The sequence below is a fragment of the Triturus cristatus genome, chromosome 3_2 (genome assembly GCF_964204655.1).
Source record: "Triturus cristatus chromosome 3_2, aTriCri1.1, whole genome shotgun sequence".
NCBI classification, from domain to species: domain Eukaryota; kingdom Metazoa; phylum Chordata; class Amphibia; order Caudata; family Salamandridae; genus Triturus; species Triturus cristatus.
In genome coordinates, this window is record NC_140584.1 from 1055223980 (window position 1) to 1055246506 (window position 22527).

Sequence of the window (22527 nt, forward strand, 5' to 3'; positions counted from 1 at the left end):
GGCTGTGAGTTGGAGATCCATTGGTCGGGGCGGGCTACATTCCAGTGTTGGAGATGGGGTCCGGTCTCGCCGCGACAGATACTTCATGGTTCTTTGAGGTATGGGATGGGGGGTTTGTTGGGGAGGGGATGTTTTAGTTGTCAGATTGCACTTCCGGTAGATGCTAGTACCCTGCAATTGCATTGTCGCGCTTCCCAATCCGCTGGGCTGAGGTCCATGTTCTACCACGACAGGCATGCCACAGGATAGCCACCTACAGCCGGGAAATCTCCGGATTATTAGTTGGAATGTAAGGGGGGCCCTGGATAAAATCAAGCATGGGGCGCTGCTTCACCAGGCGAAAAGGGCGGGGGCGGATGTTGTGCTGCTCCAGGAAACGCATCTCCTAGGAACAAAGGCTCTATGCTTGCAGAGGTATGGCTTTCGGCATGTCTTCCATGCGGGCTTCACGCGGGGCTCGAGAGGGGTGGCGATCCTAATACACGTAGGGTACCATATACACACATACGACAGTGGGGCGATCCACAAGGGCGGTACCTGTTTATCAGGGGCAGTATTGGGGAGGAGCACCTAACCCTGGGCAGTGTCTATGCGCCCCCTCCGTTGCAGTGGAACCTAGTTGAGAAGCTGCTCACCTTGCGAGCAGACTTGCCGGATGGATTATCTGTAGTGGGTGGGGACTGGAACGATGTGATGGACATGGCCAGAGACAGATCTCGGACAGGGGATAACCCCGGGACTGGCGCCCCCACGAAACTACGCTCGCTGGTCATGGGAATGGACTGGATAGACGTGTGGAGGCAAAAACATGGTGATCAGCGGGGCTATACTTACCTCTCGGCGGTGCACCACTCGCTGTCCCGGATTGACTACCTCTTTGTCCCACGGGCGGAGGTAGATAGGGTGGTGGCGGCGGAGATATTGCCTCGTGGCCTGTCGGATCACTCCCCGATATCCGTTGAGATCTGTATCGGTAGGGGTAGGCCACAGTTTCGCTGGCGATTATCCACATGGAACCTGCAAGATGCAGAATATGGGGCCCACATGAGCGAGGCGCTTGCTCGGTATTTGTTGGACAGTGAGGGATCGGTCGCTAGTGCTGCGAGCCTGTGGGAAGCTATGAAGCCTACCCTCCGGGGAGTCGATATATCTTGGTGTGCGGCGGCCCGAAGAAAGCGTAGGGAGGCACTGGTTCAGGGGGAGGCGACAGTGGAGGAACTCGAGCGTCGGTGCCGTGGGGACGGGAGGGAGCGAAATGTGCGGCAATTGTTATATGCGCAACAGACATCGGCTGCTCTGTTGCTCGACGAGGCGAGGCAAATCTGGCTGGCAACGCGCAGCCGAGTGTATCAATAGGGGGACAAGTCTAGTAAAATGTTGCACCGTCTCTGTCAGGGCACCTTCCAGGCCCAGGAATTGCCAGGCATTCGGGACTCGGCAGGAAGGCCGATTACGGATCCCCCGGCTTTGGCCGCGAACTTTGCTGCCTACTTTGCAGGCCTATACGCCCCACGGGAATGCTTACCAGGTGCCACTATAGATAAGTTTCTTGCAGACCTGCCTCCAATTGGGGTGTCCGACGAGGTGAGGGACCAGTTGGAGGCCCCCTTGACCGACGAGGAGCTGGGGGTGGCGCTGGGGGAGCTCAACCCGGGCAAGGCCCCGGGACCCAACGGGTTTCCCTGCGAATTCTTCCGCCGGTTTCGCGCGCAAGTGGTCCCGTATTATCGGGCAGTGGTCGAGGAGGCCAGAGATATGGGGGCGCTCCCGGCAGACTGGAGACACGCCGAAATTGTGGTTTTCCATAAGCCGGGCCGACCCCCGGACCAACACGCCTCCTATCGCCCCATATCCCTTTTAAATGTGGAGGCCAAAATATTGGCCAAAGCATTGGTGAACCGTCTCTTGCCCCATATCACCACCTTAGTGCACCCGGACCAGGCGGGATTCATGCCTCAGCGGGCAACCAGACATAACATACGGAGGGCGCAGGTGGCAGTAGCGGCCGTACAAAGGACGGGACAGCCGGCGGCCTTGCTGTTGGCGGACATGGATAGAGCGTTTGACTCCCTCAGCTGGGTTTATCTCTTCGCATTGCTCCGCAGACTTAATCTGGGTCCCCGGTTTCTTTCCTACATAACGCTCCTTTACACGGACCTCACGGCGGCGGTGCGAGTAGCGGGGGCGACCTCTCCTACTTTCTCCTTGGGACGCGGAACGAGGCAGGGATGCCCTTTGTCCCCGTATCTTTTCGCTCTTGCTATGGAGCCGCTAGCTAGGTGGATGCGCATAGACGCGCAGGTTCGGGGGTTTGAATGGGCCACGGGCCTGTCTGATCGGATTGCGCTATATGCAGACGATGTGCTCCTTTTCCTTACGGATGTGGACAGGACTGGGCCACGGCTCCTGCGCATTATGCAGGTTTTCGGGGAAACGTCAGGCTTGTACATGAACCCTCGCAAGTCCACCCTGTGGGCGCTGGGTGAGCGCACGAAAATGGGGGCGTGGGCCTCTTCAGTTCAGTTGGCGGTGGGGGGACTGAAATATTTGGGGGTGTTCTTGACGGATGTGCCAGCGGTCTCCTGGGAGCGGAATGTGGCCCCAGTATGGGAGCGCGTCCGCTCCGATATTAAAATCTGGTCCCGTATGCCCTTGACTCTGTATGGGCGATCGGCAATATTTAAAATGGTGGCGCTCCCTCGACTCCTATATCAGCTACAGAACCACCCGTACAAGATTCAGCCAGGTTGGTTCAGACAGGTGAATTCGGTGCTGGGGCAATTCCTGTGGGAGGGGGGTAGGGTGCGCGTGGCTATACGGACGTGCTTCCTATCCACCTACTGTGGAGGGCTGGCTACCTCGGATATTCTGTCATATTATCAAGCTTCACATCTTCTAGTCCTTAACGAATGGTGGTACGGGGACAGGGGAGACCCGGCATATGCGCTGGAACGGCAACTTATGGGACGCCACACGCTGCATACACTCCTTTACTCGGCGTCCCTGAGGGGTGCGCTGCCCCCGGTCACGCAGGTAGTGTTTCAAATCTGGAGGCAGGCTTTGCGCCGTATGGGATGGTGGCGGACCTTGACTCGGGAGACTCCCCTGTGGCACAATGGGCGTCTACCCCACTTGGCGGCCCTACAAGGTTTTAAGGGATGGGATGACATTGGCATCTCCACGCTGGGAGATGTAATGCGAGGGACGATACTTAAATCTTTCCCTGAGCTACAGAAGGAATTCCATATGCCACGTGAGCAATTTTTTAGATATCTCCAGCTCAGGCATGCCCTGTCGCCCGCATTGGTGGGACTGGATTCGCTCCCTGACTTCAGCCCATTGGAGGCGAAAGTCTTCATGGGGGATCTACCAGATAAAAAAATTGCATCCCCGGAGTGTCTGAGGTGCGGCAGGGAAGAGGGCACATTCTTTCACACTATCTGGCAGTGCGCTTCCCTTGATCGATTCTGGAGGGGAGTGTTGGCGTGCCTCTCGGAAGTACTGGGGTGGGAGCTCCCCCGCTCGCCGCGACTGGCTCTACTCCATGTCATGGAGGATATAGGGGGCAATATATATAAACGTCATCTCTTGTTGCTGGGACTCACTCTAGCCAAGCGGGATATTGCAAGGGAGTGGAAGGCGACACGAGCCCCTTCCATGATGGGATGGAAGAACGGCCTAGACTTTTGTATGGGGCTGGAGCGGCCCGTTTTCGAGGCCAGGGGGTGCCCACGCAAACACTTTAAGATCTGGAAACGATGGGCAGACTACCGTGGAATAGGGCTGGAACCCCCCGCAGAGAGGGAGATCAATCCATAGGGGCAGCTATACACGGACGTTGGTGGTCCTGGGGGGGCAGTGCGGGGATGCGTACGCTGCGAGGGGAGAGCGGGATGGATGGAGGGGGGAGAGTAGGGCTAGCAGTAGGAAGTGCGATCTTTGGGGTTTGGGGGGCGGGGGGGGGAGTTGGGACGGGAGTTGGGGAGTTATTGAATATACAATTGTCTATTGCCTTTATGTACATGTATGAAGGATTTGGCAGACGTCTCTGGGTTACAGGGCTCTGCATGGTGATGGCTATATTGACATAATAAAATTTGTTTAAAAAAAAAAAAAATGAGTAAGAGGGACGACACTTTTCAATGTATATACATTATACAGTGATTTTAGTGAACCCCAGTGAAGTGACCATAACCTAAAGGTGGTGCACGGAGTGTTTCTAAAGTGACTTGAAAAAAAGGGGAACGGTTATTGGAAATAGAAAGAGGAGCTTAGCTTTTGTAATACTGTGGATAATATTTCATGGCATTCTGAGGCTCTCTCTTTATGAAGTCGATGACGTTTTGACCCTCTCTCGATACGATGTCTCTTCAGGACAGGAGTGCTGGGGTCTATTGAAAAAAAGTGATATAAACCTTGTGGTACTGCATGAATATTTAGAACAATTATGTTAGGGGTAATGGTGAGCAGCCGCTTACCATTAGTAAACTTGATTAGATGGTAGACGGTCTTCTAGTGGAACGTGACACTTTCCAATGGTCTAGAATGAGGAAGGACCTATAAGAATAATGGTGGTCAGGGTGTCATTTTAAGAAATTGTGACTTAGTTAATATTTAATGTGTTCGGGTCCATGCTTACCCGAAATAATTATTATTCCAAAATAAGAATCTGGAATTTGTACAGCAATTCTAGAGTCTTGGCATGTCCACTCCATTCAGTTCTCGGGACTGCCAGACTGTAGAGCTCGTGTATTATACCTGGAATACTTCTGCGATCTAGAAAATCATTGCAGTGTCAGTATAATCACGGATGTCAAGTTACACCCCTAACACTAAACAATTAAATAAATGAGGGGATAGTCAGTGTACTTGGCCCTGAAGGACATTTATTTTTATGTACCCATTCTGCAGTCCCACAGATGCTATCTGTGGTTCAAGATAGGGTAGGAGCATTTTCATTTTGGATTTTTTTTTAATTGAGTTTCTTACATCAAAAACAGAACGGACCTCCTCAACAACAAACCTAATAGGCATGCGGTCAGGCATACATTAACAAGTATTCATGTTCCCCACAATAATCCCAGGCCCCCCCGATCCTTCATCCTGACAAGTCTCTTGCTTCCATCTACGGATCCTATATATTATCAAATTTGCGCAGGCAACCCCATTCCTGATAAAAACAACCTTTCAGCCCCCATACACCAATTAATGCCTTCTTCCCATACACGCAGGGTCAGTAGCGACCTTGCCCCGCTGCATTTAATGATATCCCCCTGTGCCACCATCAGGGCCACATTACTGAAAAGCAAGGCATACCAATCTAGGGTTTGTACCCCATATAACTGGCGAGATCAATTGTGGGTGAGCTGCAATTTCCAGTCTAATACATCCAAGAGTCTATTGCCTATCCTTGCCCAATATGCGCTAATCTCTGGGTACTCACAAATTGTGCGGAGCACGGTCCCCTCATCCGGCAGCCCCCCAGTCAGCGGTCATCAGCTTCTCTCCCCAACCGGATCAGTCAGGTACTCATATAATACACCCTGTGGAAGAGTTTCAATTGGATTGACTGAAATTCTGCCCTGATCTCCACTTCACCTGGGCATGTACACGTCAACGCCCTGCCATCGTCCTCAAGTCTACCCAGACCCCCCTCCCATTTCTCCCATAGTGTGTCAAGTGGTGGGAGGTAATTGTGAAGCAGCATAGTATAAATTTAGGATTCTGCATGGCTAGTCAGGGGTGTGCCCAGCACCCTGTATTCTAGCGGGGGTTCCTCCTCCACCCCCTCTTTGAGGGCCTGGCAATTCCCCAAGATATACCTTATTTGCTGATACCGAGTTCGTATTCAGCCTGTAGGGCTGCAAAGGAGGGCAACTAGTCGCCTTTCCAGACATCCCCAAGTTTGGAAATACCAAGCAGGTCCCACTTCCTATATCCCTCCACCCGGCGTAGTTCACTTAAAATGTCTGAGTCCACAGGGGAGTTTCCAATGTCAGCATGCCCTGCTAGCCCACTGCCTGGTTCTCTCTCTTCCATGTCTTCACTACCTCCACTGTCGGATAGGATGCAGGGAATACCCGTACCTCATACACTCTCCTGACACAGCACTCTCTTTCCATTGCTTTCCTGTCTGCCAATAGGGAGGGTTCTTGCTGCACTGAAAAGGCCCAATCATTTATCACCAGCAGTTGCGTGGCCCAGTAATAAAGACAAAGATTTGGAATGGAAATTCCCACATCTGCCAGGCACCTAGTCAAGAGTGACAGGGAATTTCTGGGCACCCTTCCTTCCCACAGCAGCACTCTTGTGGTCTCATCCACCGACCAGAGGAATTTGACCAGGACCATGAAGGGGGCATATAAAAATGTGGGCATATAAATAATTTTTTAGAGGCCAGCTTGGCCCAGCAAAGGGATTGGGAGTCTCCGCCATCTCTCCATGCACTCCAATAGGTCTCTAGGACCTTCATCAAGTTACGTTTATGAAATAGATCTCGGTCCGATGTTACAAAGATTCCCTGGTATTAAAAACCCAGAGCCTCCCATCTAAAGGTGTAGCTCTGGTCACACTCCGGATTGCCCTCCCACAGCGAAAACGCCACTGATTTGTGCCAATTAATACAGATCCCAGCCTAAGCTTCCAAAACGCGCAGGATTCTAGGTATTGAATGGTGCAGGCCTGCCAGAAACAGAATGCCATCAGCATATAGCGAGATGACTTTCTCCCACCCCGGGTCCCAACGAAGACCACAAACCAATACATCTATGTGGATCCAAGTGGCCAGAGGTTCCAGTGACACTGCAAAAAGCAGAGGAGACAGCCATGTCTAATACTTCTGGACAGCTTGAACTCCTGTGAGAGCGCTCCATTTACTTGGACCCTAGCCACAGACGCACTATATAGTAGCCCAATCTGGGACAGGCACTTCTGGCCAAAACCCATCTTGGCGAGGATGGTCATCATGTACGGCCACTCCAAGAAATAACATGCCTTTTTTTGGCATCTAGGGCCAAGAGGACCGCCGGCTCTCCCACTCCTCTAGAGTGAACCAAGCCGACCATCCACCATTTAAGATTATACCTCGTAGCCCTGTAGGGCATAAGGGCAGATTGATCCGGTGCCACCAGGGAGTCTACCACATCATCTCTGCCTGAGTGTGGGCCTCGGTTATCTCCCGTCATATCAGTGCAGCCATTAGACGTTCCCTGCCTAACGCTTGGAAGCAATCACTTATCGTCCCCATATTTAAAAAAGGTAATAGAGCAGACCCTGCCTGTTACAGGCCTGTCTCACTAATCGATGTGGAAATCAAGATTATTGGGAGGGTTCTTTTAGAGAGACCCACCACATGCGAAAATGAGAGGGCGATTCTTTCCGAAATACAGTATGGGTTCAGATCCGGCAGGGGTATGACAGAACAGAATCTCAACTTATATCTTTTGTTTTCAAAATACACCTCGGTGAAGGGGGAAGCCATTCATATGGCCTTCAACGACCTCAGCTCGGCCTTTGATAAAGTTAACAGGGGAAAGCTCTGGGCAGAGTTGAGGTCCATGAGGATGGATGCAGCCCTAGTAGGTTTCATGAGACCCCTTCATATTGACCTCACAGGAGTAGTTCGATACGGTTCTAATGGCGATAACACCAGCTCATTTGCTTTGGAAAGGGGTATCCAACAGGGTTGCATCCTTGCACCGTTTTTGTCATGTATATCAATCGTCTGGAGGGTGTTTTAACGAACGTAGGAGCAGATGTCCCTAGGGTTGGCGGAAGACCAATCCAGGTTCTTCTGTATGCCGACGATCCTGTTTTAATTGCCTGGGCTGCCAGTAGTTTGCAACAACTTTGAGATTCTTTTATTACTTTCATGAATAACCTGGACCTCTCTACCAACTTTTAAATAAACTTTTTTTATGGTAGCAGGCCCAAAAAATACCAAAACCCTCAGTCTTTTTTGCATAGGGCCAGGCTTCATCCAGAATTGATGACTTCTCCTATTTGGGGCTTCTCTTAAATTCCAGTCTCAGTTGGACACCATTAGTTGAGAAACATGGGAGAATGAGCCATTTCAGCACTCCATGACTTTGCTAGACATATTGGTCATAAACCACCTGATCTTATGTTAAAAATATACAAGGCCAAGTGTATTCCACTGTTAACCTTTGACTGTGAAATTTGAGAGAATGCCAAAATTGACCAGATTCAAATGGTTGAGAATACATTTTTGAGGAATCTTTTGGCTGTAGGGCAAGTTAGCCCTGCTGGGATCATTCATAAGGAGTTGGGGATGGCCTTCATTCCCGATCTCATTCGTATTCGCCCACTTCTATTGTGGTCTACTGTCTGGTCAAAAGAAGTATTGCATTTAAATAAACAAATCTGTGGCTATCAGAAACATTGATCTAATTTGGGTCAAACTGGCCCTTGTCCAGAGGGTGATTAGAGATAGGGAGAATTATGCCTTAACGAAACAGTCTTTTCGTGGTTATGTCATGGACAAATCTGTCCCGGGCAAGGAGCCGTACCTCATTTTAGATATACCCAATTATCATCACCGTCTCTTAACATTTCTGAGACTGAATATTTTCCACCAACTGTTATTTCCAAAGGGGGTTTGGTTCTCTCAATGCAACCTGCCTCCGTGCACCCGTGACAGTGTTTCAATCTGTACCTCCGTGCACATAGTACTTTTATGTCCAAAATGTTCCACTCCAACATAAATATCAAAGGCCTATATTGCTTGTATGTGGTTTTAACCAGATCACACCTGCTTACCTATAACCTAGCATTTGGCTACTCCCAAACTGTGGGGGGGGGTTTTGTCTCTCATTTTTTTATTTCGGGTTTTTAGCTCTATTCAATAGTTATTTTTCATTTGTCTGTGGAATGCTTTTTTAGTATTTTTTAAGAATTGTTTAATTAAAAATATAGCATTTGAATTCTGTATGGATTGATGTATTTTATTATTTATCCAATCTCGCTTATTATGATGAATTTCTTTTTATTCTGTACTTTAAATGATTTTCTTTGATAATCAAATAAACGTTTATTGATTGGTTGATTGAGTCCCTCACCTGTACCAAGTAGTTTAACAGAATTTTTGCATGGATCTTTGTTTCCATGTTTAGCAGTGAGACTGGCGTTTAAGAGGCACACGCACCTTACCCGCCTTGTGTATCATAACAATCGTCGCACCCCTATGGTCTTTAGTCATCTCGCCCACGTTCTGGGCCGCAGTAAACAATTTTAACATCTGCCCTACCACCCTAGATTTCACACATTTGAATAATTAAGGTAAAAACCCATTGGAGCCGGGAGTCTTGCTAGTATGTAGTTGAGTTATAGCCTCAGCCAACCCCCCCTTGGTAATCTCTGCTTTAAGCCCACCACTTTGGTCGGTTGAAAGTCTGGTGGTCTGGTTATCCCTAACAATCATCGAGACCAACCCCTCCCGCTTTGGTGTGGGCCCCATAGAGGCCCTCGAAATGATGGGCGATCACCTGGACAATATCAACGGGAGACTCTAGCAGCCCTGCCAACCCTGCAGCGATGCCCCCTAATCATCTCTGTTTATCCTCCTTTTTGGGCAACTAGGCTAGAAGTTTCCCAGTCTTATTGCCTACCTTGTGGAGCTTACCCTGTGTTATCCAAAACTGCGCTTAAGCCTCTTGATGCACCAGGGCCGTATACGCATGCCTCGTCTATTCAATTCTGTGGGCCAAGTCTTTAGAGTGTGAGGTGATGTAGTCCCTCTCCCATTGTAGCAGCCTCTCCTCCATCTCCCTATTCCCTTTTTCTTTTCTTGTCCACGAGGTGGGCGATTAGCGGCCCTCTAATAACTGCTTTGTACGCCTCCCAAAAATCTACCTCGGGATGTGACTGTTCCCTTATCCTCCGCAAAATACAGGTCTGTGGTATTTGTAATCACCTCTCTGGTATCCCTGTCTGTCAAGTCCCAAGGGTCTAGTCACCACATCCCCCTCGGGCCTGGTATACCTATTTGGATAACCGGAACCAGGAGTCAATGATCTGATATCCCCTGGGGGAGAAAGGCTGTATAAATGAATCTGTCCATCTCCTGACGAAGTGTAAGGAAGTAATCCAGTCTAGATATTGACAACATTGAGTTGGTCACATATGAATACAGGTGTTGCCCCAGAGAGCCACCAACCCCAATACCTCTAAGAAAGTGATAAATCACGCATCCAGCCTCGGTTTTTCATCTGACATCATCACTCTAGGTCTCCCTGTAGAGTCAAATGTAGATCTCCCCAAACCATCGTCGGCGCCTTCGGTGGCATTTGACAACTAAGCCCTTAGGTGCTTCAGTTCCTCAGTCTGCAGGCCTGGCAGAAAATACTAGGGTCCCAACACCAGATCTTCCTCAAAGCACCTCCCCTGTATCGATGCTTGGCACCTGTTCCTGTTGAGCCATGTCTTGGTAACCTCCAGCGGGAGGGACCTGTGGGCCGGGATTCCCACCCCCTTGAAGCCCGCGTAAAAATCTGCGTGCACCAGCAATTTATATTTGCCCCGGCTCAGGAATCCACAATTGTTACCCAGTAGGTGTGTTTCCTGCAGCAGGATGATAGCAGGGTTGTGTTGGAGCAAATACTTCCTCACCACTTCCTGTTTAAGCTTATTGCCAAGGCCAAGTACGTTCCAGGAGAGGACCTTTTGGGTCTGATTCCGGGTCAAGCCCGGCCAGTCAGTACTCCCCATTGATCACCAGTTCTCTACCCGCTCCCGACCACACTGGTCCATCATGTCTCTAAATGCACTCACCTCCTCCCAACCCCGCCCACCCAACCACCTTGTGCTACAAGCATAAAACTACTCACCTCCCCAATGCCCGAGATTTCTGTCACCCTCACATTGCAAACCAACTGTACAGAACTATTTTCTCCTATCAAAGGCAGCAGATGCCTACTACTGTGTTGGCATGGCTCCCTGGACATCCACTATACCCAAATATTTGCACCCAAAGTCCTGCACAATCCCCACACAAATCATCTTAATATTCTCAGATTCTCATGGGAGCCCCATCCCCTTCACCCTACTATATCTGCCGTCATCAAGGTTACCACCGGGAGGTCCACTCCAACTCCAGTCTCCAGAGAGTCTCTGTATTCCTCCTCCGAGCCCCCCGAAGCTCACCCCAGGTCCGTCCACCTATTACTTTAGGCCAGAGAATGGTTCTAGTGTACCTCCGCCACCACCTTTGCCCTCTCAGTTTCTGCTTTATCTTTGGTTGGAGCTGCTTTGAAGAGTGTTGTGGCATGCAGGTCGACTTGGGTCTTTGCCAGTATCCCTTGTCTTGGTCCCTCTGCCCATCCGGAGGTGGACAGCCCCTGCCCTAAAGCCAGGCCCATGCCTCTGCAGCTGAAGTGAAAAAGTATGAGCGCTTTTGATCCACCACTCGGAGTTTAGCCAGAAAATACTGTGCATATTTTAAGTTCAACTTCCTCTGCTTGACGTTTGTGAATGTTTCCCTTTGGTATTGCACCACTTGGGTGTAGTCTGGATAAATGTTGACTGTCCCCCTCCCCACCACCTAAGATGGTTGGGGGCACGCTGCAGGATGTCATCTCTATCTGTATAGTTAAGGAGCCTGGCCACCACCGCTCTGGACAGCGGCACTCTGTGGGCCCTCTCCACCGTTCACAAAGTGGAGGACTCACCTTCCATGACAACAGTTAAAAACCAATCACTTCATTAATCTTATTTTCAAGTACCACTTTAGTGTCTTTGATGGCCGGCAAAATTGCTTCTGTATATGCTTCCAGGCCTATGCCCGGCATATGTTGGATAAGAGCCTGGGCTGCCACTCGTCCCTGTTGGTCCTCAACCAAGGGGGTAACCCTCGCAGATTTGGTGCATATCATCTTGCTCCTCATATCCAGGTCAGCTATCCCAGGACTCGCAGTGTCTCCACTCTGGAGCTCGAAGACCGCCACACATGAGGGTCCATCCCAGGTTGGATCTGGCCCTGCATTGCCATGAGCTGCGACAATACCTGGCCCAGGGGAGCAAACACTGCCCCTCCACAGGCACGAGAACCCCCGGCTCACCTCAGTCTGCCTCTTTTCAGAGGGTAGCAGTCTCTGTAGGCCCAGCCCCAACCCAGTAGTCGGGCCTCCGATACAGCCATGGGGCCTCAGTCAAATACCCATCCACCGAACTGCCAGGCCATGGTTTGCCTTCTAGGCCTTTCCACAAGGACCGGGGATTAGCCCTCAGGCTCCTTCCCCTATCAGGAACAATCAGCTGGCCCAGGGTGCCGAAGAAGCAGGTTTGGCACCAGAATCCGTGCGTCCACATTACCCGCGACATTGGAACCTCAGCAGCTCACGTCTGGCACCATGTTTGACAGTTCAGACCCTGAGCATTTTCAGTTTGCCATGCTCCCCTGTGGCCTCACGAGCGCCTCTTTGGTGTTCACCAAGGTCTCTGCCTACGATCAGAGGTCGGGAATACCAGTCTGCCCCTACCTCTATGATCGCTGTTGAAGAAGGGCTTGCCCTAGTCTGTTGTAGACTACCTCCAGATAATGACAAACCTCCATAGATCTTTGAAGTTCACAATCATCAAGCCAAAGTCGCACCTGACAAATTTGCTGAGGCATCTATTCAGTAGAGCTATCCTGGACGCAATCTAGTTCCAGGCCTTTCTTCCACTACAACAAATCCAGGACATTTGGGCTATGATCACAGTGTTTCAACCTCGATCCTAGATTATGGCGAGACCGGCTCCAGTTGTTTAACATAGGCCCTTGCGGTGCGGGGGCCCCCTCAGCACAGTACTCCGCCCGGAGAGCTCCTTAATGAGTCCAGAGGGGGCCCCTCCACGTACTTTGCTGGGGGCCCCCTCAACTTTCGTTACGCCAGTGACCGGCTCGGAGACTTCTTGGCCTCTTATCTGTCTACATTCTTCTTGTCAGCTATGCCAGGTACAGTATGCAGGTTCTGTAATGTGATCTGAAATTCCAGTGGACTAAGCATCAAGGAAATCTGACGGAGGTAATCCAGATTTCAGATGAGACTATTCACGATATGCAGTAGTAGCAGCTCGAAATAAATTTGTCCAGTGGTAGGTAGCTCTCTGTTCCTCACCCAGTGCAGACAGTGGTGAATGATGATCCTTGCTGGGCCAGGGAGGCCATATAGGTGGAAAACAGAGGACTTTGTTCTCCAACAGAAGCTCAAGTCTACATCAGTATGCGGTCCATTCATCTGGCTTTGAAGGTTTTCCTGCTGTCCATCAAGGGGAGGGTTGTCCGTGTTCTCATAGACTAAACCACTGCCATGTGGTTTTGCAACAAACAGGGTGGAGGTGGGGGGTAGTCCTGGGTGCGGGATCAGGAGCCTCTGCACCTCTGGAGTTGGTTGGAGTGCATTGCATTTCCCTGTTCGTGAACAACCTGGCAGGGTTCCTGAATGCCAGAGCAGACGAGTTGAGCAGATGGTGTATGGCAAACCTCGAGTGGCATCTACAATACTAGGTGGTGCAGTTCATCTTCCAACAGTGGGCAAAACCCTGGCTAGATAATTTCCCACTGTAGAGAATTTTGAAAGTTTTGCATGCTGAAGTTTCTGCAAGAACACTCAGATGCATTCCATAAGGAATGGAACCTCGATCTCCTGTATACCTTAACGCTCCTGCCTAAAATTGCAAAACAGGGCACTAACAGCTGGGATCAAATCATCCTAGTGGCTCTAGGTTGGGCCCGGGAAGTGTGGTACCTAGAGCATCTGGGCTTGAGCATTTGCCCTCCAACCAGGCTACCTCTTAGGGAGGATCTTATGTTGCTGCAGCAGGGCAGGATCCTCCATCCAGCCCTGTGTAATCTACACCTACTTGTGTGGGCATTCAGCTGTGGCCACTGACTGCTTTTGATCTGCCGCTTGAGGTAGTTGTTATTCTTGCCACCACGCACCCTTCTGCGAAATCCTGGCGCTTGGACAAAATTGATGTCTGGTGTGGCCCTTGTAAGATTGATCCCTTAGAGCAGAGCTGTCGGATGTCCTTTTGTTTGTTTTAACTTTATCCCAGCAACTCCTTGTAGTCGGCACTATTAAACGTAATTACCAGCCCTTTTGGCCTATCTGTCTTAACCGGACCAATCATCCTTGTTTAAATCACTTGTTGGAATGTATTTTGTTGAAGGTTTGTCCCACATGATCCCTCCCAGGCCATTTGTGATGCCACAGTGGGACCTTAACGTGGTCTTGACATTGCTCATGCGTATCCCCTTCAAGCTTCAAGTCATAGTTGCTCGCTGCATCTCCTGATTTTGAAGACTGCCATCCTCATCACAATAACGTCAGCTTGTCATGTGAGTAAACACCAGGGACTTTCAGTGCAGCCTCCATAACCACCTTTTTCCCAGACAAGATGGTGCTGAGGACTCGGGTGGTACTCTTGCCACAAGTCATGACTCCTTTTCATGTAAAACAAACACAAGGAGATGATGGATGGAGCGCTGAAACTTTTCAGACACTCACCCCCTGTCACAGATCTGGGTTGAATCCATCATCGTTCTTTGAGTCACTTCGGGGGTGAGTGTCTGAAAAGTTGCAGCGCTCAATCTCTCATCTCCTTGTGTTTGCTTTGTTTGCCCTAAGTTGGCAGGGTATGCCCAGACGTGGGTCCCTTGCTCACTTTGCTACTGGTTTCAAGGTATCCTTGCTGATGACCGGTCCTAGGATGCTTGGTTCCGGTCCAGGGAAGACATGGCTTGGCAGTTCGGGCTGGACTGTTCCCATGAGGCACAGGGTCAAGACTGATTTGCATATAGCTGTGTCTGAACTGGGATGGCGAAGTGAGCTAAAGAACGATGATGGATTCAACCCTGATCTGTGACTGGGGGTGAGTGTATGAAACGTTTCAGTGCTCCGTCCATCATCTCCTAGTGTTTCCTTTTCATGTAAGGCAATCCACCACCCTGCCTGCTTTCTTTGATCCTCATTGCCCCTCGAAATAGGAGGAGGCTCCAATGGCTGAACCCCCTTCCCCCCCCCGCAAAGGGCTTTAAGCTTTTACATTGTTTGTATCAAGGAACACCATGTGGATGATCAGCTATTCATGGGATTCTCCAGGGTGATGAAAGGGAAGCCTGTACAGAAGAGGAAGAACTCTATTGAGGTGGATAGTCCTCTGCATAAGACCTACCACACACTGGCCAGGTAGCAGCCCCTTGCAAGTCTGAGACACAATTCCACCAGGGCTAAGGCTGCTACGATTGCCTTGGCTCGTGGAGTGCCTTTCCTTGACATCGGCCAGGCTGTGACCTGTGCATCATTGCAAACATTCATGAAGCACTACTGCCTTGATGACCATGTCTGGTGGCAAGGACACTTCGCCTGCTTGGTTCTGCAGGACGTTTTGGTCTGAGTCCACTCTACAGACCCTGTACCTGCTCTTTGTTGTCTGTTCTAAGGTGAGGAACCTGCAAGTGTCCATCAGGAGAACAACCTACTTACCTTTGGTAACACTCTTCCTGGTCGATACTCTATCTAACCTCAGATTCCTTATTACCCTCCCGTTCTGTGGAGTAGCCTATTTTAAAATCAAAAACGGTTCCAAGTTATAGATCAGCACACTGGTACCAACAATTGTTCAGGCTCCTCGTCTCAGGGAGGAAAAGGAAAAAAAGCTGAAGTCCGTATGCCAGGGTGGTACTTGTATGCGGGTCTACTCCATCGCTGAAAAGGACGATATGAGCAGGCGCGGAGCCGCACGACAACACCTAGCAACGTGTGGGAGCACTGCTGGAGAAAAGTTTCCAGATCCAGTCTGGGTAGTATTCTAAGGTTAAAAATCCAAGTTTATATTGAACATCCGCCAGAAAGAGCATTACCAAAAGTAAGTAACTTGTTCATCTGCATTCCCACTTAAGCTTGTGAAATTAAAGTGCATTGTATCCATAGCCTTCTTGACTCTGAAATCTCTCTTCCTCTGGCAGAAACTACTCGTGTGGTTGGGAACAAGAAAGGGATCTTCACACGCCAGCGGCAACCAAAATCAGCAGCTTTTGTTCTTCGGGATCGATACTGGAAAATTGCCAATGAAACTGGATGCCTTGCCCGACCGACCTACAATCCCTGGTCCTAGTAAACATTAGCTCTTGAGGTATCGCCAGCTGAAGAAGGGAATTCAGGTTCAAGTTTGCTTTTAGGTGGAATTGACAGTTGGCTTCAAGTGGCGGACTTCTCTCAGACAGGGAATGCCTGCAAGCACATGCATTTTAAAAATGCCAAGTACAAAAATGGGACTAAGCATCATGTTGTACAGCCAAATGAAATATTTTTTAGAGAAGCAGCCTTTTTATATGATGTTTGCTCTGGTATTTGGTAGTGTGATCTCACTAGCATGTGAAGCTAAATAAATGTTTATTATAATGATCTGTTTTGGCTTTGCTCTTTTCTGACTGTAAAAGGTTTTTAGTCTGGGTTTTCACATAGATCATTGGTTGAGCTCCCACTTAAGGTATCTCTGTGCAGTTTAGTGATCGCTGGTTTGCCTATTGGTAGGGCTGACTCAGGTAGCAATTCAGTTTGTGGGTTGTGCTGTAAAATGAGTTGCTATCAAAATGAAGTCCCATCTCTCTGATGCATAGTTTTTGCTGTAATGGAAGTTTATTGTTCATGTTATGGCGGTGCGCCATTTGATAAAATATATATTTTTTAATAAATAATTTTTTTTATTGTGCAGGGAGACATGAATACAATTTCACACACAGTATATAAACATCCCAAAGTTTCTTTATATTGGTTATTACACAAGTCAATCACATTGCTTGTCGTTTGAGCCCTTAATCTAGCTGTCGGGCTTTCGGGACTGGTGCTTTAAATAGCTGTTATTATAGGATTCTGAAGGGGTGGTGTGCATAAACCTCCTCTATGAGTGTTCCATACCCCCCCAAACCTGTTCCCGTTTCTTTGGGCAACCTCTACTTACGTAAACTGCTTTTTCAGCCACCATAGCCCAATCCATGTCATTATGCCATTCCTTGAGGGTTGGAGCAACCTGAGCCCCACAGTTGGCAACGTTTCGCTTAGCGATCATCATACCTAGATTTGGCCAAATCTGATTTTTTCGATTGAGATCAGTCACCTCCCATATATTGCGGAGGCATCGTTTGGGCTCAGGTTGTACTTGGACCCCGCATACCTGTGTGATTGTGTGCATAATTGTTTCCCAATAGCTTGTAATCTTGGGACATTCCCATAAAATATGATAGAATGTGCCTGCACGTTCACATTGGCGCATACATATTGGGGAGTCCGTTCTTCCCATTTTGACTAGTGTCTCTCTGGGTAGGTAGGTTCTGTGTAGTACTTTAAGATGTATTAGTATACATTTGGAAGGTTTTGCCCATTCCCTAAGGGACTCTAGGGCTTCCTGCCAATCAGTATCGTCAAATTCCCTGATATCTCTCTGCCATCGCTCACATAAGCGTTGCATTGGGTCTTTTAAGTTGTTTATTAATTTTTGGTTGGTCAATGAGATTGCTCTGCGATCCATTATGTCCGTTAGTAGCCTATCATCTAGTGGGGAGGCTTCGGAAGGGCACTTCCCGCCTGTGTAGCTGCCATCAAGGCGTGTCGGATCTGTAGATACCGGAAGGTTTCCGTCACTGCAAGAATATATTGCTGTTGTAGATTTGCAAAATGGATGACTCTTCCCTTGTCCCACAGGTCTTCTACTGTAGAGATGCTTATGAGGTCCTTCATATGGAATCTGGGGCAATTAATCAGTTTGCCTAATTTCTCTGCTTCTCATAGTGTTATCGTGTTGTGCCTACCCAACCTCTTGTGTACTTTGCTCCAGAATTGCACTGTTTGCGCTGTGGGTCCTGTATACTTCCTGTTTCCTGGTTTTGCATATAGCGCCTGTCAGAATCCCCCCGCCCCCAGAATTAATCTGTTTATTTGAATTCCAGGGTCATCTCGTGGTCTATGTATCCACTGATTTATGACCATTAATTGCGATACCCAGTAATATGCCTGTATGTGCGGCAGTGCGATGCCTCCGTCATAACAACGTCTTACTAGTTTTCTTCGTCGCTATGCAGGGTGGTTTCCCATCTCAGAGTAGAGTACAGACTACTGCGTCAATGGCTTGAAAGTAGGTTTGTGGTATCGGGAAGGGTGTGCTTTAGAAGACATAGAGGAATCGGGCAGTGCCATCATTTTGAAGAGCGCGCCCAAATAGTGTCAGGGGTAGGGAGCTCCAGTGCCGTATATCGCTCCGTAGCAGTGTTAATGGTTCTTGGCGGTTTATTTAATTGAATTTGAGATTTGCTGTGACGAAGATGCCTAGGTACCTGAAGCCGTTCTCTACCACCGTGACTCCGCATTCCTTCGGCAATGCTGGAGGTGGGCCTTGCAGGACATATAAATCAGATTTGGACCAGTTTATTGCGTATCCTGAGTACCTCCAAAAGTTTGTAAATACGTTCATTATTCTAGCTAGGAAGATCTTTGGAGATGCAGCATTTAGTAGTATATCGTCCACATATATTGATATGCGGTGCTCTCATCCTTGCATCCACCGGAGTTCCCGTATCAGGGGGTCTCCCCTAACCCATGCCATGAGTGGCCCCAGCACTAGTGCCAATAGTAGTGGCGACAGGGGGCATCTCTGTCGCATCCCACTTCTGAGGGAAAAGACTGTTGAATGCAGGTCATTAGCCACCACTTGTGCCAGGGCTTTCATATATATATAAGACAGATCAAATCCTAAATTTGGGGCCCAACCCCATGCGCTCCAGGACTGCAAATAAGTAGGGCCATTCAATGGTGTTGAAGGCCATACATAAATGGATCCAAGGAGGGGAGTATGGTTTCTTCTCTGATGATGTCCTTCCTCCCTTTCACTCCATGCAGATGCCTCAGGTTGAGCAAAGTATTTCTCCCGGGCATAAAGCCGGATTTGTCAAGGTGACCAATTTTTGATGTATTGTGACAGTCTACTTGCGAGCACTTTAGCGAGTATTTTAGTTTCTGCGTTAAGCAGGGAGATGGGGCGGTATGAAGCACAGTTCTCTGCTGGTTTGCGATAGCGACTATGCTTGCTAATAGCTGGTCCCTTGGGAGCTCCCCTGCCTCTACACTTGCCCGGTATATGTTAAGGAGGTATGGCACCAGTCGTGAGGATGTCATTTTTATATTGCTGAATTGGGATGCCATTGGGGCCAATAGCTTTCCCTGACTGTATACTACCAATAGCTGCAACTATTTCCTTCACTGTGAGGTCGCTTTCGAGTTGTCTCATCTTTTTAGGTGAGTGTTGTGAGGCGAACATCTGGTAGGAATTTGATGACATTTTTATTAACCAGTGCACACACCTAGCTGGATTGTGTTACCATGTTACCCTCTTTGTATGATTTCTATAGGCAATCACCAACTTTCTGAGCCACCCTACTTTTAATTTGGAGTTTCTTGAGGTTGCCAGAGTCGGTGAGATATTGCGCAACAGGTCTGGGTGAACTGTAATCTGAACAACCTCATTAAAGCTTCATGAATAACAGGTATATCCTGAGGACAAATAGGTGACAATACAGTTGTTGCAAAAGAGGTCTGATTAGGGGAGGGGGTATGTGGCAGGCTTATACAGAGGGTAAGTTGGGGATACACAAATACAGATGCACAATTTGTATTGAACATTGGTGAAGGCATCGGATGTAAGACAACAGAAGTTTCTGTTGCTGTGTTCAACTATCCGTTCCATCTAATTTCACCCTGAAAAGTAACCCAGATCCCCAACCCTCACCCGGTGCTCAAATGATCCAAACAACTCTGCATACTCCGACAGCGAGATTTGTCTGCACATCCTCTTGACCCTTTATTCTCTTTCCTTCACTTAGGTAAGGACGTAGTATATAAATTGATCAACTCGTCTGAAAGCCCCAGTACACTTAACGTGTAGAACAAATTAGCCCCTGGAAATTCTGATTGAGGTTCCAGCTTGGGGCAGCACATTTTATTAAATATTCTGTCTAAGCCTTATATGCTGTACACCAGTTTTTCATATCCAATAAGTGACCAATTTCTGTGGTTCCATAATTCATCCGTCGGTAGCCGAATGACAGAAAGACCTGTTAGGCTGCCACTAACAAATGGTAGATTGCCTTCTCCCTAATAGAGAACAAACGGCAGAAGTCCTATGATGGACGGCCCAAGATGACTATTTCTAGGAATTTATTCAAGTCCGATCCGCCAGCCTATTGCATCCCACCCAGAACATCGGCTCAGAATTCATACTGTTGTAGACAACTCCACAATCTTTTGTAATCTAGGGAGCGTGTAATGCCAGCGATAGAGCAGTTTAAAGATAGCCTCTTTCTCCCTTGCATGTCTTGTGAAATTATGAGCTCTAATACCATTTTTACTCCATTGGCCCTCAAATCCCAGCTCCTTTCCCCATTGTTTCTGATGATGTAAATTAAAAATCATGCAAGGTGTATTAGATTATTAGGAATAGAATATAGTTTGGATACTATATGTCAGAGAGAGGACAACTTTTGGAGGAGCTTCTTGAAAGAAGTTGGCTCATTTGTTGCAGGGGCAACAAGGGAACCAACTCTCGTCCGGGAGGACCAGTTTTTCAGCTGAAAGTAGCGATCCCTTTCTGAGTCAGTCAGGGATTATTACTATAGGTCCTCCAAAGACATAACTTCACCCCATAAAAAAGTATGTGGCATCCTCATTTCTTCCCAATGCTACAGTGCTTTCAATTTACAAGTAATAATGACCAAATAGTGGGCTACAAGGGGAGGGAAAGGTAGTAAGACCACATTTACGGGCACGTAGTCCCACATTTATAACATTGCAGGATAGGAACTAAAACAGCTGAGGGTAGAGGCTATTTGAAGCCGCACCTGACAAATGAATAGTGTGGCAAAATGTCAAATAGTGCACGAAACCAAGGAACACTCCCCTCTATGTTCCTCACAATAGGAACCAGTCCTACAACAATATTTAATACAAAAAGGTTCAGCACTATAGACTATAATAGTTCTGAAGGAAGTACTTCCAGGGGCATCATTCTACAGATACATTCACGGACCGCACCAGCAGCTTAATACAAGAATCTTTGAAATTTAAGGAAGCGTCCTGAACATTGGAATTTTAAACTGTATAATCGCTGCACCATCTTTTGACATATATGCCATACTGTGAAGCCCTGAAGAAGTCTCGTTGGGAGACGAAACGCGTTGGCTATGATCAGTTGTTCATGGAACATTAAAGAGAAAATCTTTTAAGATAAATACAGAGACACTACCTCAAGAAAACACACACCTCGGATCTGGCTGTTTCCTTGTGTGCCAACTGTCTTTTTGAACTTTAATATGACACATGTATATTCTATTCTATAGTGCTGAACCTTTTTGTATTAAACATTGCAGGATAGATACACGTAGGCCCCTCTTTCCTGCCTTGGAATCCAAAGAACCTCTGTCTGTTTGCTAAATTGTGGTTAATAGAACACCATTGTGTAGCTGTTTCTTCCTTCTGCCTCTCGATCATGGGTCTGAGGAGCAAGGCCTGAATTGAAGGAAGTAGGGAATACCCAACCCTCCCTTCTTGGGGTGTCTAGTGCTATGTTGCCATCAAAGTCTAGGCCTTCCTTGATTAAATATAAATGAGTTATCAATTTCTTGCAGAGATAATATAGCTTTGGGTTTTTGGAAGCAGATGCGCCTGAAACAGGTGCAAGATTTTTGGCAAAATCCTTATTTTTCGTGTTGCAATCTGTGCAGGATCTGAGCCCTGCTTTGACATCTCTCACTAATGTGGAGAGGTTGTCCTTAGTGCAGTCTTGCCAATCAGCTTCACTCCCTAGGTAGTGAATTCCCTTTATTGGCCAATGAAAAGTAGAGTTAGCCTGAAGTTTTCTAAGCAAAGCAGGGTCCCCGACTATAATGAGATCTTCAAATTTGCGTAAATTGATGCAGAAGCATACCACCTCCTGGAATTTGCAGTGTTCTACAAGTATCTCTTTAACTGAGCAACCGGGGTCTTCCAAAGAAATGAGTAGTTCTTTGGTAAAAGCCTTTACTTTAAGCCATCTCGCCTGAAGGCGGTCCCCAAATCAGAATTATTATTCTCTGTAAGTGGTGTTCAAAAGATGGTGCAGATGTAAGAGGTCATCTCTGCCTCCTTGCTTCGTCTTTGAATCTCAGCCACCTCCTAAAGCTCTCCTTTCACTTTGACTCCAACTCGATGGATTGCAGAGTTTGCTAAGACCCATCCCCTAAGTCGCGGTTGAGATTTCTGTTTCTGAAGAGTGTCTGCCGGCATTCCCCAATCCATCCAATCATACACCTTTTTGATATCCAGCGAGAAGAGAACCATGGGCCAGATGTACGACCATGACAATTTGCGACTTGCAAATTGCGCTCGATTGCGAGTCGCAAAATGACATGTACAATAGTGTCTGAGACAGTGTTTGCGATTCCCAATGGGGTCGCAAATTGCATGCCTCATCAATATTTGTGAGGCACTCGCAATTTGTGAG

General features: G+C 48.1%; 1 protein-coding gene across 1 annotated transcript in view; it reads left to right on the forward strand.

Moving 5' to 3' along the window:
- Positions 1–16406, forward strand: part of GUSB (glucuronidase beta) — a 200478-nt gene extending 184072 nt beyond the window's left edge. Inside the window, exon 12 of the mRNA XM_085649764.1 lies at positions 15968–16406. Coding sequence (XP_085505890.1) covers positions 15968–16116 — 149 coding nt within the window. The 3' untranslated portion in view covers positions 16117–16406. The remainder of the gene's footprint in view (positions 1–15967) is intronic.
- Positions 16407–22527: the final 6121 nt, after the last annotated feature.